Source organism: Blennius ocellaris (genome assembly GCF_963422515.1).
Source record: "Blennius ocellaris genome assembly, chromosome: 22".
Taxonomy (NCBI): Eukaryota; Metazoa; Chordata; class Actinopteri; order Blenniiformes; family Blenniidae; genus Blennius; species Blennius ocellaris.
The window spans coordinates 15,722,942-15,738,347 of record NC_137671.1 but is presented as its reverse complement, the minus strand read 5'-3'; the positions used below and the strand labels follow the sequence as shown (position 1 = coordinate 15,738,347).

Below are 15,406 nucleotides of genomic sequence, written 5' to 3'. Positions count from 1 at the left end.
ACATGTGTTCATCATTTAGCTTCCGCCCGGCTCACAGTCTCTCTCTCTCTCTCTCTCTCTCTCTCTCTCTCTTTCTCTCTCTCTCTCTCTTGCTTGATTCCTGCAGTTGCTCCAGCAGGCGACCTCCTCCAGTAACCTCGGAGCTTTCAGCGGGATCCAGCAGATGGCCGGTAAGTCAAGAAATCACTCAAAAAAAAAAAAAAAAAGAAGACACCGTGGACTCTTTGTTGCGCCTTTCTGTTGTATTTCTTTCACAGACTTCTAAAAAGAGGACCAAAGAGCATAACAGATGAACTTGCATGGTTGGAGTAAAAGAGAGAGAGAGAGAGAGAGAGAGAGAGAGAGAGAAAGAGAGAGAGAGAGATCTTTGCCCTGAAGATTTATTAACTGTTCCTAAGATTTGTCTTGATCTTTTAATGAGGCCAGACAAGAGTGGTGCCCAGGGCGTGTAACAGTAGTGCGGCGGCTTTGTCAGGGATGGATGAATCACAGAGAGCAGAGGCAGTGCAGAAAGTGGTTTGGAAGTGGGGCCGGCTTCTTGTCTGGAGTCTTTCTCTGCAGGCTGGCGCCACCTACTGCTCTCTCGTGCTTCTGCGTTAAAGGGATCTGCAGGTTCACAGCTGGTTCAATCTGGAGCGCATCGCCCGACTGGGCCGAGTTGAGAAAGCGAGCCGGGAAAGTGTGAAGCAGTAGGAGGGCAGACCGTGGGCCGCTGTGATGTTTTATGACATTTCTATCAGTTTCTCTTTAAAGCCTTTAAAGAAGATTCAGTCTGAAATCTCTAATTGTGAATTTTAAGAAAAACCTGACATTTACAGCTTTTTAATGAACTATTTAGGAGCACTAAGTATATATCAGAGCTGCTATTTCTCGCAAACTGAGCAAGAGACTCACACTTAAATCGCTCTTTCACACTACTTTTTGTCATTTTTAACAGCAAGCTGGAGTTTTTGGCTCAATTCTTCATGTGTTTCACATTTCTTAGCTTTTTTTACCTCTCTAGTAACAAATCAAACTTAATGACACACTGGTTATTCTCAAAGTGATGTTTATTTTTCTATTTATTACCTATTAATTAGGTATTACAGTCAGGTTTTAACATTAATAATCACAATAAAGATTATTCTGATTCATGAAATATTAAAGTTTCACTCAAAAGTCAGAAGTTGCGTCTTTTTTAAATTTGCAAAAAGATCTGAACAGCATAAGATGTTCTAATGTACACAAGCTTCAACGACTGAGTGAGACTCCGTCCACAAATAGAATAGTTTTCGTAAGCGCCAAACCTCCAAAAATGCTGAAACAGCTGCAGGGCTTCTTCCAGGCCTGTAGGGGCGCTGTGGCATAAATACATTTAAGAACAAAAAGTGACACACAATGGCAGTTCGGGATGTGCAAGACAGAAAAGTGTGGACGGAGGAGTGTTGGGGTTACACTGGTTAATGAAACTAGTGGTCTGGCACGCTAACCACATTGTTTTCAGAGAGTTGCCACGACAACGCAAAACTTTTCTGAAACAAAAACTCAAATTGAAATGTTTTTCCCTGTTTGTAGAAACCTTCGCGTGGCAGCAGTCCTCGATCTCGCCGTAGCGTAACCGGCAGAAGTTGTTAAATGAAGTGAATAAGAAGGACACAAGGAAGAAATAAAGTGGTGCGGGGCAATAATTCTCCAAAGTGAGGCTGCTGCAATGAAAAATGCATATTGTATTAACCCAGTTTCCGTATTAATCTAAAGCCCTGAGCATTCCGAGAAGCTCTCCTATTAAATGTCGAACAAGATAAGATCTCTGTCTTTCAGAAATATAATTTTTAAGGCTTTAAAATTTAGGTTATTTAAGTCTTTTGGTGCACCCGTGGATACTCGCTCTCATCATCTCTGACTTCTTCTTCACTCTTTCCATTAAACTCTTTATTTTAAGCTTCTTCTCCTTTTTCCTTCAGATACTTTTCCACCTCCCACCCTCCATAATCACAGCTTCTTCATCTCACCTTTCCGCCTCCTTCCACACTTTCCTTCTTCTACTTTTGTTCTGGTAGTGAGGTGTCATCTTTTAATTGTGTGTTGTTTAGTCAGTTGGCAAAGAAGAAAGATATAAGAAAAAAACAAAGAAAGAAAGAAACACGAAGTCCCGATCTGGTACCGTGTAGTTTTCTGTCGTGTTCCTTTGAGTCTTGCAGTTCATGTTTGGTTGTTTTAATGATTTATATTTATTTTTACTCTGGCGTTCAAGCATTTATTGTCCTTTCTGAATGCGTGCAAGTGACAGAGTCTTAGGGTCCGGCAATGATTTCAAGCTAATATGCTAAACTGTTGTGTGTTTTAGCTGTCGTGCAGAAACGAGACTTTGTGGAAACACTACTACTGCCCATGCACACACCGGCCGTGGTTAATACTAAGTACTGTTCAGCACAATGGCGGCTCCCAGAATGTCAATATTCTCCTGGGACTTGGTAGTTGACACCATAACAACAATTGAATTTGGTCGTCTGTCCACTAGAACGTCTGTGAAGTCGTGATTGTTCATTGTTTACAGCGCCAGCTTGTGGCCTGGTGTGATAACTACCTCCATTTCAGCATTTCTACCTTTGCCGTGGGAGCGGACATCGTTTTCAGAATGTTGCTGTGTAGATGAAAAAAACAAAACAATTTCAAAACCAAAAATGCAAAAATGATACATTTCCACTTGAAACTTTGTCACAGAAATGGGGAATGAGATCAGTTGGTCGTACATCTGCGATAGTGGAGGAACAAGGGAGAGAGAGGGAGAGAGAGAGGGAGAGGGAGGGAGAGGGAGTGAGCATTAGTGATTGGCAGGAGATGTGAGACAGCTGAATGGCATCTGGTCCCAGTCTTTAACACGAGGAGCCGCGGAGCTGAGAGGCTTCAATTACACCAATGAGCATTCAATTAGACGAAGCCAATGCCAGCCTGGTGCAGCCGGGCTCTGCCATGCGAGCTACACACACACACACACACACACACACACACACACACACACACACACACACACACACACACACACACACACACACACACTCACCATCTGCACAGCCCGGATACTGGAGTGTATTTGTCTCGTTCTCTCTCTCTCTCTCTCTCTCTCTCTCTCTCTCTCTCTCTCTCTCTCTCTCTCTCTCTCTCTCTCTCTCTCTCTCTCTCTCTCTCTCTCTCTGCTTTGTTCTTCTCTAACCCAGTTATTTTTATCTCCTGCCTGCTCCTTTTTTCCTGCCTTATAACTGTCTTGGAAATGTACGTTCAATGAGGGAGATAGCCTTTGACAAATGCAAGGAAGAATTGGTCTAGAGCTGCTTTGAGAAAAGGGGAAAGAGAGAGAGAGGGGGGAGAGAAAGAGAGAGAGAGAGAGAGAGAGATGCTGGGTCACCTTTGTCATCAGGGAAAAAAAAACAGGAGAGGAGATGAGGAATAGACGAGAAAAAGGTCGAGTAGGAGGGGATGAGGTGGCGGAGAGATGGAAAGAGAGGAAGGGAAAGGGTAAAGAGTGACAGAGAGAAAGGTGAGGGAAAGAAAAGAGGAAGTGAAAAGGGCAGAGAGGTAAGAAACGGAGCAGAAAGAGGGGCAGAGGAAAGACAGGAGACGAAAGGAGGAAGTGAAAAAAGTGAATGCGAGGCAAGAAGCTGAGGCGGAGGAGGAGGAGGGAAAGTAGACAAAGAAGAACAAGGAGGGAATGAATTAGGAGCATAGAAGAATGGTATTACTGCAAGTGGGTACAAAGTAATTGGAAGGATAGATAACATGGAAATTAACCAGAAAAAGGAGAAATTGAAACCAAGAGTTCAGATTTTAACCCAAAAAATTAAATATTAAATATTTTTGAAGAAAAAAAAACATAAAAGAACTGTTACATGAAAACCTCATAGACGTAACAAAGATACTTATCTGCAAGGACAAGAAAAAGAAAAGAAAAAATGGGCAGATAGAGTGGGGAAAAGGATAGAAAAAAAACGCCAACGTCACCAATACATGGAAACAGCCTTGACGGAACTTCATTCTGGGACAAATCGATCCTATTATTCTGAATTAGCGGAACCCTAAAAACAATGTAGTTTTCCTGTTGGACCACTAGTAGGTGCTGTTGTGCAGAGAACAACACATTAGAATCATGAACAATGGAAGAATCGCTCGTAGAACTATCATGGTTTTGACTTCAAGTTGGTTTCCATGTTTCTCACAAAGAAGAACAGACTTCCTGGATATCAGTGGAAGTGTGTCTGAGTGGAAGTACCCGATTTCCAGTAATGAAGTATTTCTAAATGTTTGAATGTGCTTCTTTACTTCTAATTTTCCAAAGAATCTAACAATGAAAATATACTGCTTGTGGATCAGTAGAAGTGTGTGAGAGTGGATGAAAGTGATCTCCAGGAGCTGCTCTCACCACTTTCAGCAGACTTATTTAGGTGCAATTTTCAAAACGAGTAAATCGGGCTGCCTGTGGATCAGTAGAAGTGTATCCAAGGGGGTTCACTGGTTCTCAGTCAGATAAAATAGGAAATACACTGAAAGCTTTGATTCACTTTTACTTTTCCTAAAGGGTGACACGGGCTGCCTGTGGATCAGTTGAAGTGTATCAGAGCCGTGGGAAACGGTCCCTAACAAGTAACTTCTTTGACGTCTTAAGACACTGGAGTTGAGTTCTAAAACAATGCTGCCTGTGCATCAGTGGAAGTGCGTCAGGATGGAGCTAACGGGTCTTTTGCTTCTTTCGCTGTTGAGAATTACCTCTTTTTTTTTCCAAGGAGCCAAACATTGAAATGGGATTTCAGCCTGAGTTGAAAAGCATCCCCGGGAAGTGGTGGTTCTCCTATTTTTGAAATATGTCCGTGTCTCTATATTTAATGTACCAATGAGAAGAATCCAGTCGTCTGTTATCGCCAGCTGCAGTCAGTCTGCTTGTCTGGGTGAAGGATCTCTTTGTTTGGGAGCTCCAACCTCCAGCCATTCACCACGGTGTCAAACAAGATGGATCTTCTTCATGGCGTCTTGTTTTGTGCGTCTTTTTTGTATGTGTGTGACTGTGCGTTTGTGTGTGGGAGCGCATGTGTGCGTGTGTGTGTGTGCGTGTGTGTGTGTGTGTGTGTGTGTGTACTCCCATGGTTGTGTATATACACCCAGACTGTATATACGACACATACACCTCACATTGACAGTGTCCACACCCTTGTTAGTAACTCCAACATCTCCACGAGTCAGAGGACCAAACCTCTCCTGTGGTAAGAACCCGTTTTCTGCTCCGATGACTGTTTGCTGTGGAGGTTTGATTCTGATACCTCATAAACACACACACACACACACACACACACACATACACACACACACACACACACACACTTGCACAGGATACACTGTCACACAGTGTTTTATGGCCTCGGCCCCGCCATCATTTAGGTGTTGGCATAGAGTCATTAATTATTCTTAAGCACAGGCCCGGATGCTGATGCCAAAAAGAAGATTAACAGTGAGGAGGATTCAGCTCTCAAAGGTCCTGAAATACAGTCAGACTTATACTTTTCAGTATTTAGTGCAACATTTTACTCTTTTAACATCATGACTGGAGCCCAGCTGACGGAAACAAACTCAAATGTTTTCATATTTTGAGCTCGAATTTATTTAAATTCAAAGTTCTCTGTTGTAGTTTATCATTGACAGGGATGGGTTATTATCCACATTTCAGTATTTATGAGCAAGCACAACATTAATCAGTTAATATTTAAATTATTGGCACTAAGCTGAGGTGATGCTGAGGTAATAATTGTATCATGAAATATTGAGGCTTTAATCTGGTTATTGTTAGATGAGACTGTTATTATTGTGTTTATATATACAGATTATGAATAATTTAATTACTTCTTAGTCAAGTCATTAATGCTTTAGATGACAAATATTCCAGTTATTTTAAATTCGATATCATTCAAATTACTGAGTCTTTCTCAATTTAGTAGTTATTTGATGAGTTCATAACTGGGACAAATAATACTTTAGATATTGACATAAAATATTGTTTTCATTATTTTGCTAACTTTTCTTAATAGAATATGACTGAATTTGCATAATGTAAGTTTGTAATTATGAATGGTAATTTTAGGCTTATTATAGAATGATTAATTAATGTTGTGTAAGACTCGTCACAAATGTATTCTTGTGAGAGATCATTAATTTAGTTTGTCTAACTGCAGCAATGCTCATATAACTTTGCCAGAATCCAGAGAGTTTGGCTCCTATGATGATGCAATTACGTTAATAATGTGCGTTCACTTTTATTTATCCAAGTAAAAGTTAACCAAGTGAGGAAGGAGCTCCGGTTTGATTTTTAAAATGGTATAATTGCCTTGAGAGCGAATCTAAAACTATTCAGTTTGCTTCTGTATTTTCAGAGGCTTCTCCGCTGAGCTTTACCCCAAACAGAAAAAAAAAAGGAGTTTAGCAAAATCACTGCGATTATTTCTGCCTCGGAGAAACGCAGCAAACCTAAACAGCACAACAACAGCAGCTGCTTCTCCTGATTCGCACACATGTGGGACTTATTAGCCAAATCAGCTGCCGCACTGTTTGCCTCCACACGCTGCAGATTTCTCTCACAAACCACTGCCGAGGACCCACTTTCAGAAAGTTCTCGCCAACGACGCTCCCCAGGCCCCCCCCCCCCCCCCACACACACCCCCGATCCTCCGCTCTCCTCCTTCGCCCCAGCCACGCCTCGAGCCTCGCTCCCCAGGTTTGACCCCCACCCTCTCTGGCTCCTCTCTCCAGGTATGAGTGCTCTGCAGTTGCAGAACCTGGCCACTTTAGCGGCGGCGGCGGCGGCGGCCCAAAACTCAGCCAGCCCCTCCACCGCAAACCCCCTGTCCTCCAGCGCAGCCTCCCTGGGAGCGTTGGCCAGCCCAGGTAACGCCGCAGCCACCCGGGGGTAGGGGGAGGGGGGCCGACGCCAGGGGTGCCCAGCAGCGACGCCCGCCTCCGCTCTCCACCGTTTGCCATTGCCAGTGTTGTCGCCAACCACCACCACCGCCCTCCTCCCGCCCACCTCCATGACCACCGCCATCAGCCAACCATCGCTGTCGACACACGTCCGTTCATTCAGATCGCCGTCAGTGTTGTCGACCCCTCCCCCACACGCACACATGGTGTGTGTACCCATCGACTGCCATTCTTCCCGGTGTTGTGATGTTGGCGCGCCGCCTTCCCTCCACTTCCTTCCGCTTTCCACTCAGTGGTCCACTCACTGTCTTGTACGTGTGCGCGTGTGCATGTCTGTATATCTCCGTGTCCATCAGGTTCTGTGTGTCTCAGTGGTTGTTGTCTCCCCCTGGTGGACAGTGATTTGGCTGCGCCTGTGTTTGTGTTTTGTGTTGTGTTGTACCACAACTTTCAGTACGAACAATAGTCACTGATTACTGTGGCGTGATTCATGAGTTTCAGTCATGTTGTTGCTCATTTCTTTTGTTTTCCTTTTGTCTCACTCTTATCATTAGCCAGAGCTGGTGTCTCAACAGTTACTATTTTGCTCATCTCTTCACTGGATGAGGAGCGTCTTGAATCCAGAAATGACTCCGTCTTTCAAACAACAACATTAGCATTAGCCCGTTTCTACAAACTTGCTCTTATCATGCACGACACTGCGCCAAACCTTGGTTGACGTCTGACCGCGGTCCGGGTGAAGGCCCCGTTTACACAGCAACAATTTCTAGTGAAAGCGTCAAACTTTCAACTGAAAATGCAACATTTTGAGACCTGCTTCCAAGGTGGGACTTTTTGAAAACGTTCTGATTCGTGGAAAGGGGGGGAAATGCAACCTTTTGAAACGCTCAGACTCCGTCACCGTGGAGATGCTGGAAAGGCTGCGCATGCGCACCACACAGCCGTAGTAACTAGTAGTTCTGCACATGCTCAGTAGAGGGACAATCAGAACAATGTTTCCTGGATCGTGTCATGACTCCCAGTCCATATCCTCCTGAGACTTGGTAGTTTTATAGTTGAGTCACTCATAACTCATAACAATCCAACCTATTGTTCACTGTGTTTGTGATTTCGCTACAAACAGAGAAAACTCTTGTTTTCTCCAGACCCTCTCTAGACACCCTCTACTGGCCTAACATGGAAACTACACTGTTTTCAGTATTTCTTCTGCTTCTGTGGAAACAGACGTAGTTCAGATAGGTGTCGTTTAAATGCAAAATGTTTTGCACACAAAAACACAAGATACATTCTCGCTTGAAACGTCGTGTAAACGGGGCTTTAATATCCCAACCTTCAGATTCTCCTTCCTCCTCCTCCTCCTCCTCCTCCTCCCTTGTGTTCCCTCTCGTTGCCCTCGTCTTTTGCTGCTGCCCTCCGTTTGACAAGCTCCATGTTTCTGCTCCATCATCCTCCCCTTTCGTGTCGGCTCGGCCTCGCTCTACCAACCCTACTTTTTCTTTTTCTTTCTCTTCTTTTTTTTCGCTGTCTTTTTCAGAGCGCACTCGCAACAAAGCATGAATATGAAAAACTCCCCTCTTCATCCCACTTCCTGGACCTCCCCGCTCCCGCCTCGCTCGTTCTCTCTTTACTTTTTTCTCCTTTATTCCGGCCCATACCCCCTCCTTCCTCTTCTCTTTGCCACCTCTCTCTCTCTCTCTCTCTCTCTCTCTCTCTCTCTCTCTCTTGACTCTGAATGTCAGTCCAACCTTGAATCGTACAGGTTGAGCTCCTCGCTGTGAACGAGTGGCGCTATACTGCATGTGAAACTGAAAACGTCACGCTGGTTTGATAAATATAGACAGTTCTGCATGGAGACAGGCCAGCTTCTTCTTCTCCATTTTCTGTTCCTTCACACCGTGTGCCGACACGACGCTCCTTCCTGCCACATCATCTCTTCACACACTCAGTGGCGACCCTGCTTTGCTGGCATGGCTTTGATGAGAGCGGTCCAATAAGTCAATATCTTTTTTTTGAAATTATTGTTTTGGTTCATTTCTGGTGGCTGTTCTTTATTTTATTTCTTCTCTCCTTTTTTTTTCCCGAAACGAGTCTGCAAGCTTCCGTATCTTCCCGTCACATCACGGTCACGCGCGGCTCCACATTTCACATCAGTGTGCGTTGAAGGTGTATGTGTGTGTGAGTCGGTGTTCACTCGTGTCTGTCGTGTGTGTATTTCAGTGTCGGTGACGACAAAAGAAAAAAAGAAAAGAAACGCAAACTTGGAACGGATTTTCAGTCTTCTTGCTTTATTTTTGTGTATCTGTCTGCTTTTCTGGATGGTTCTTGTGTCCTTCTTTTAATTTAAACGCTGTTCCGTTATTGGCTTGAGTCCTCCACTTGCTTCTGTGAGTGTTTCCCAGTCAAAACAAACCACACAGAGCTCTGTTGTTCATCAGAGGTTTGTTCCACGCAGCTCGAGGTGCCACAGCTTGTTAATTAAAGGTTAATTAAAGGTGCTGCTTGTAGCATTTTTAAGCATCAGCATACTGTGAAATCAACCTGAAAGGATCATTAGAGAAACAACGAGGAGTTGGTTTCCTCCAGATCTAGTTTTCCCGTGAACTCTGGTGATTCCTCCTCTGGCCTCCCAACATCGGAGAAGACTTCTGCACTGGAAGAACAATCATCAGTTTCAGTGAATCTCCCCAAAAAAGAAGAGAAATATCCGCAAATATTTTATCACGGCTGCATCGTTTCGATTGTTAATATGAAGGTCAAAATCCACCTTCGGAAATCCTCAAAGATTATTTTAATGTGGCTTTGTTTGATTAAAAAGCCTAATTCATCAAAACTATTCAGTCATCGAAGATTGTTTTTGGCACTGGATGTTTAAAATGACATTCCAAATTTTACACAGAAGCTCATTTACTGTCGATGCATTATTCCAAATGAGATTGAAACCAAATTCAGACTCAGTTTTTCAAGTTTATTTAACAAAAAATGTTGACATACGGGTTAGTTTTAGAGTTATAACACCTCCCATGCTCATTTCGTACTAAATCTGGAGGTTGTTTTTTTTTTTTTTTTGTGCCCACAAATGCTCAAAACCCTGTAAAGTTGTGAAAACTATTGACAAACCACTGGTGCTAAGTTGCTACACGTAGCACCGAAAGCTGTATGAAAGCCTCCACCTTCACACCAACAAAGTTTGTGTAACACGTCCGCTTCTTTGTCTCCTACCTCTCTCTCTCTTTCTCTCTCTCTCTCTCTCGCTCTCTCTCTCTGACTCCTGCTCTCCACCTGCAGCGGGCACCACAGCCAGCACCAACGCCGGCGCCATGAACTCTCTGACCTCTCTGGGCACCCTGCAGGGCCTGGCAGGCGCCACTGTGGGCCTGAACAACATTAATGCACTAGCAGGTAGCGTCAACAGTGAGTATTCACCCTGCCATCAGCCACTCCACCTCCGCCTTTCACCATCCACACCCAGCGGCAACATGGCAGCCGCAAATCAGTGCCGAGACACAGTCTGCAGTCAGTAGTCATTGGAAAGAGACACAGTCTGCAGCTGGAAGTCAGTGCAGAGAGCTTCAGCTCGCACCCTGACTGCATTCTGTCCCTGCAGAGAGACACAGCGCGCGTCTTGCAGCCTGCACGGTGTCAGGGTTTGACTCTGATAGAGTTTTGACGACTCGTCCAGTAACTTCAACTTCTCAATTTCTATCAACTTTTAGAGTCTCATCGTGGGAACCACTGTCACCACTGACATTCTGCAAGACGGAAGTCCCTAGTTATTCAGAAGAGAAGAAAAGTATTCAATGTGTTAACAGTCTAGATTGAAGGGTATTAAAGAAAAGCTGAGTTCATCAAAAATCCATATCTTTCTTCAGCCCTGATGCCAGGAGCTGTTAATATCAAAGAGGGAAGTGAAAGTAGACAAACCTCACGGATTTTATACTATTCGATATAAACTGAGGTCTTAAGCAAACCTTTCCTCCTGTCGTCTCTCTGCGTCTCGGATTGACTTGAAAAGAAACTTTCAGCAGCTACCTCACACGATCTTCCATCCATCCATCCATTTCTCCCCATCCCTCCATCCGCTTCCTGGTTGTGTCCCGGGTCGTGCTCGCTGTCGGAGCGCCGTCCCGGCGGTGTCGGCTTGTCGCAGTCTGTGCTGCTGTGTCCCTCATGTCCTTTTGTCACTGTTGTGTTTTCTTTTATTTCTACGTCTCGTCTGAACAGTGCAAGTGGGTTAATGCCACACCAGAGGACAAAAAAACAAAAAAAAACCTTCTATTTTATAGCACCAACTTTTTATAGATATATTACAGGATCACAAATAGTGAAATATATCAGCTTTTCCCTAATGTTGTTATTTCACAGTCAAAGATGCTCATTTGATCAATTTTAATCGCCAGAAATATTATATTTCGTCTTTGTGCCCTAAATTACAACTTCCAACAGTTTCTAAACATCAAAATCTGAAAAACATTCAAGTTCTAATGTCCGAAAAACCTATATGTTATTATAGGTATGAGAAACAATAGAAATGATAAATGCTCAAATTCGCAATTTGAAAAAAATACATGATAAATAAATAATTTGATCATTTCAGTGGCATATCAGATAAATTTCAACCCTGAAAACATCAACATTTCCTTTGCAAAATTACAATTTAAATCTATCCTCTGCAGGACAATGCCATGAACGTTTCACCCACTTTTGATTATTTGTATAGACAAAAAACAAAAGATTGTTTGCTTACCAAACAGTTGCATTTTTTTTAAATTATTAAACTTTGGTGTTTTGATGGTTAAAAAAAGGTTTGTTGTGAGTCTTTGGCCAAAGATCCACAATTTAATAATTCTGGTCATCCAAAATAAAAGATTAAATATTCTGTGTTGGCACAATAACAAATATGTGTCCTGATATGTAACAACCCAAAATGTAACAATGACCTGAATTGATATAAATGATATAAATGTAATTAAAAAAAAGTGATAAAACCCAAAATGTGTTAATTTGCATTTACAAAAGTATCAATTGTAACTTTTTTGATCCCTGAAATTGAAAATAATATAATTTACAGTGCATTATTTGCAATATGTAGTCTATCATAGCCAATTTTTGTATTTTCATGCTGAAAATGTCAAACTTTTTGCAGATATTCGCTAGTCAAAAATTCTAATTTTCATTTTTTCCATTGTGCAAAAATAACAAATTAAATAATCTATATTCCCTAGCTATTAAAAATGTGTCAGTCTGCAACCTCAACAATATCATATTTTATGCCTTCATGCCAAAAATAAGCTATATTCAAGAGATTTTTACAGATTTGATTGATTTCATGCTGAAAAACATAACAATTTTAAAGTAACACGGCTCATTCAGAACCAGAAAAAGAAGAATAAACATTGATCTCATGCTTGACAGATCTGAGATGTAACATTTAATGCCTAAAAGTGGTAAACAGATAAAAGATACAATCAGATTTTATTGATCTCACATGGAGAAATTCAGTTAACAGTCCCTGCTATATTAAGTTCTTGTTGTCTTCCGGTGTGTCGGATGTAAAAAGTCATCTTTGTTTTTTGGATGATTTTATAGGGCAGCAGGTAGCTTTAAATATTTGGGTTTGTTATTTTTTTTTTTTTTATTCAGGTTCAGGATGAATTTGGAGCATTGTGATGTGCGTGTGCGTGTGCGTGTGCGTGTGCGTGTGCGTGTGTGTCCTGCATTTGACCTCTGGGGGGCGGCGAAGAGGCTGGGATCTTAATCAGAGCTGTTATGACAGTGAAGATCCTGTAGCAGCGGCCTCTTCCACCACATTATTCTCCTCTGACCTTTCTCGGAGGAGCTGTATCCGCCGTGTAAATCATATACACCAATACTGCAGGTACAGAAACGCAGGACATGTGAGCACACGTACGCACACACACACACACACCTTCCAAACCAAACGGGTTGCTGTGTAACAACCCCCCCCCCCCCCCCCCCCCTCCCCCCACCCCATCCATCCGCCCTCATTTAAACACATCCAACTCCTTAATTGAATTGCAAAGGTCACCGGTGCAATTATTCCTGAATAAATGAGTGACCTATAATCCGGAGCGCCGCGGCGATAATTTATTTCACTGTGTCTGATGGCGAGGCGACAGGACGCCGAGCCAATGTCAGACCTCCTCAGACAAGTTGCCCTCCGCCGCGGTATTAAGCCGTTACAAGCAGCTAATGAGTGTTACCGCTGCGTTCCTCCACTTTCTAAACCTCGCCACCCCGCACCCCCCACCCCCCCTGAAAGAGAGCCGTCACAGGCTGGAACAGCACACATAATCACACCTGGCTGTTTGTTTGACTTTAAATGTATGGTAGATAATCTGCTCCGGGGGGCCGGGACTCGGCTACTTTGTAAATCCTGAAATGCAAAAGCTCTCAGGTTGTTAGGTTAAGGACACCGACTCAAGCTCCCGACTCCAGAGGAAGTAAAAAGGGGATTTAAACGCCCTGGAGTATTAAATTAGACCTTTGAGTTAGATTTTCTGTTTTCCGAGGCCTTAAATTCAAACATTTGCTGGTGAATCTGCCTCCTCTTCACCGGTATTTGGCCATTTCAGCGACAACGATTTGGAATCTTTCAAGTCTGTGGTGCTTGACGTTCAAATTCGAAATCTCACCTTTCCTCACTGTTATTCACATTTAAACAATAAGAGACAATGTTTAAAAAAATGTATACCTGTAGTTTGTGAATCAATCCAGTTCCTCACTCAAGTAAAGTAGACGGTGGCTCTTTAATTGTGCATTCCTCAAGTTCTTTTCACTTCAAAATCACATTTCTTTGAATTTATTCTCAATCTGCTCTTTCGTCAAGGTTATTTTGTTCACATTTAAACCACCATACACATTTAAACCACCATACACACACTAGTTCCTTTGTTTTTCAGACCTGTAATGTATGAAGTTCACCAAATAATACAACAAATGTTTTCCCAGAGTAATTAACCTGCTTAGTTTTTTGGACAGTTCACTGTATTTTGCACCAGAAGGTTTCATTAAAATTGGCTTTATGTTGAGATTATAGTCATTGTTTGGTTTTGAAAATATATGATACTTCTTCACATGTAAGCTGCACCACAACAAAGAAACACTTTGAAGCTATGAGTGGAAAATGATCTGAATGTGGAAATGGAAACAGTCCAAACCCATGTGAGCCAAATATTGAAACACCAAGATAATTAGGTGTTATTAAATAGAAATAAAGTGTCGAACCAATAGTCCACATTAACAAACTTTTAGACTCTAAAAGGGACGTTTGTATTTAAAAAGTGTGTTTTTATGTGATTGTTTCAACATTTTCCATTGTTTCTCAATTATTTGCGTGTGTGTGTGTGTGTGTGTGTGTGTGTGTGTGTGTGTGTGTGTGTGTGTGTGTGTGTGTGTGTGTGTGTGTGTGTGTGTGTGTGTGTGTGTGTGTGTGTGTGTGTGTGTGTGTGTGTGTGTGTGTGTCCTGACGTCGCTGTCGAGCATCAATGTCGTCTTTGTGTCGTGTGTGTGGCGTCTTGTGTGCTTGTGTGGTGAAAACACAACCTTCAGTGGGAGCGCTAATGAGTAAGTGCACTCTTCTTTCTTTATTGTTGGGTTTTATGTAAAGTTGCTCAAATGCTCTCAGGTATGGCGGCTCTAAACGGAGGCCTGGGCGGTGCCGGGCTCACCAACGGGACGGCGGGCACCATGGACGCGCTGACACAGGCTTACTCAGGGATCCAGCAGTATGCCGCCGCCGCGCTGCCCACCCTCTACAGCCAGTCCCTGCTGCAGCAGCAAGGGGCCGCTGGCAGCCAGAAAGAGGGTCAGTAGCCCCCGGCTGCATGTCTGCACATCAGGGCCGCTCAGTGGGAGGCAGAGAACTCAATCCAAACACACAGCTTCTGCCAGGAGTCCTGCTGGAGGGCAACCAAAAAAACCACAAGATGGCTTTAATCTGAAGCCCGAAACACTCATCATGTGTCAATAGAATGTATAAACTGGTCAGCGAATAGTGGCCACCACGCAGTGCTTGTTTATCTATTCCTGTCTTTATGACTGCATCTTAATGTGATAAAATTACAGAAGCTAAAAGTTATAAAGTGAGAGAGAGAGAGAAACAGTGTGTGAGAAAGAACAGGGTCTAAACCTACAAGAGCTTCACAAGAAAATGGTCCAGGGTGTCCTGACTAATGGACGAACAGCTCTTTAACATGTGATGGAGCCTGGTTGTTCAATGCAAACACAAAGACAAGATCAATGCATCTTAATACTATTGAAGGCTCACGCCGACATGGCCCACTACATGTTGACAGAATCCCTCACTTTAGCATTATATTCCCAGTAAACTTCATTACAGTAATTAGTAAAGTATTGTGAGTTCGTTTTGAATGTCTCCAGTATTCCATCCTGTCAGGGAATATCAGTGGTTTATCTTCATGCATTCACATTATGAGAAAGAGAAAATGTA

At 43.0% G+C, this 15,406-nt stretch overlaps 1 protein-coding gene across 8 annotated transcripts in view; it reads left to right on the top strand.

The window, feature by feature from the left end:
• celf2 (cugbp, Elav-like family member 2) overlaps positions 1–15,406 on the top strand; it is a 237,182-nt gene that overhangs the window by 211,147 nt on the left and 10,629 nt on the right. For 5 of the 8 annotated variants that reach the window (XR_013937105.1, XM_080518091.1, XM_080518088.1 and 2 more), the window contains 4 exons: positions 107–170; positions 6,769–6,903; positions 10,222–10,347; positions 14,582–14,761. Coding sequence is in view for 7 of the 8 variants with exons in the window: in XM_080518091.1 (XP_080374217.1) it covers positions 107–170; positions 6,769–6,903; positions 10,222–10,347; positions 14,582–14,761 (505 nt within the window). In the remaining variant the exon portion in view is untranslated. The remainder of the gene's footprint in view (positions 1–106; positions 171–6,768; positions 6,904–10,221; positions 10,348–14,581; positions 14,762–15,406) is intronic. The other 3 variants (XM_080518089.1, XM_080518094.1, XM_080518093.1) reach the window with 2 other exon arrangements.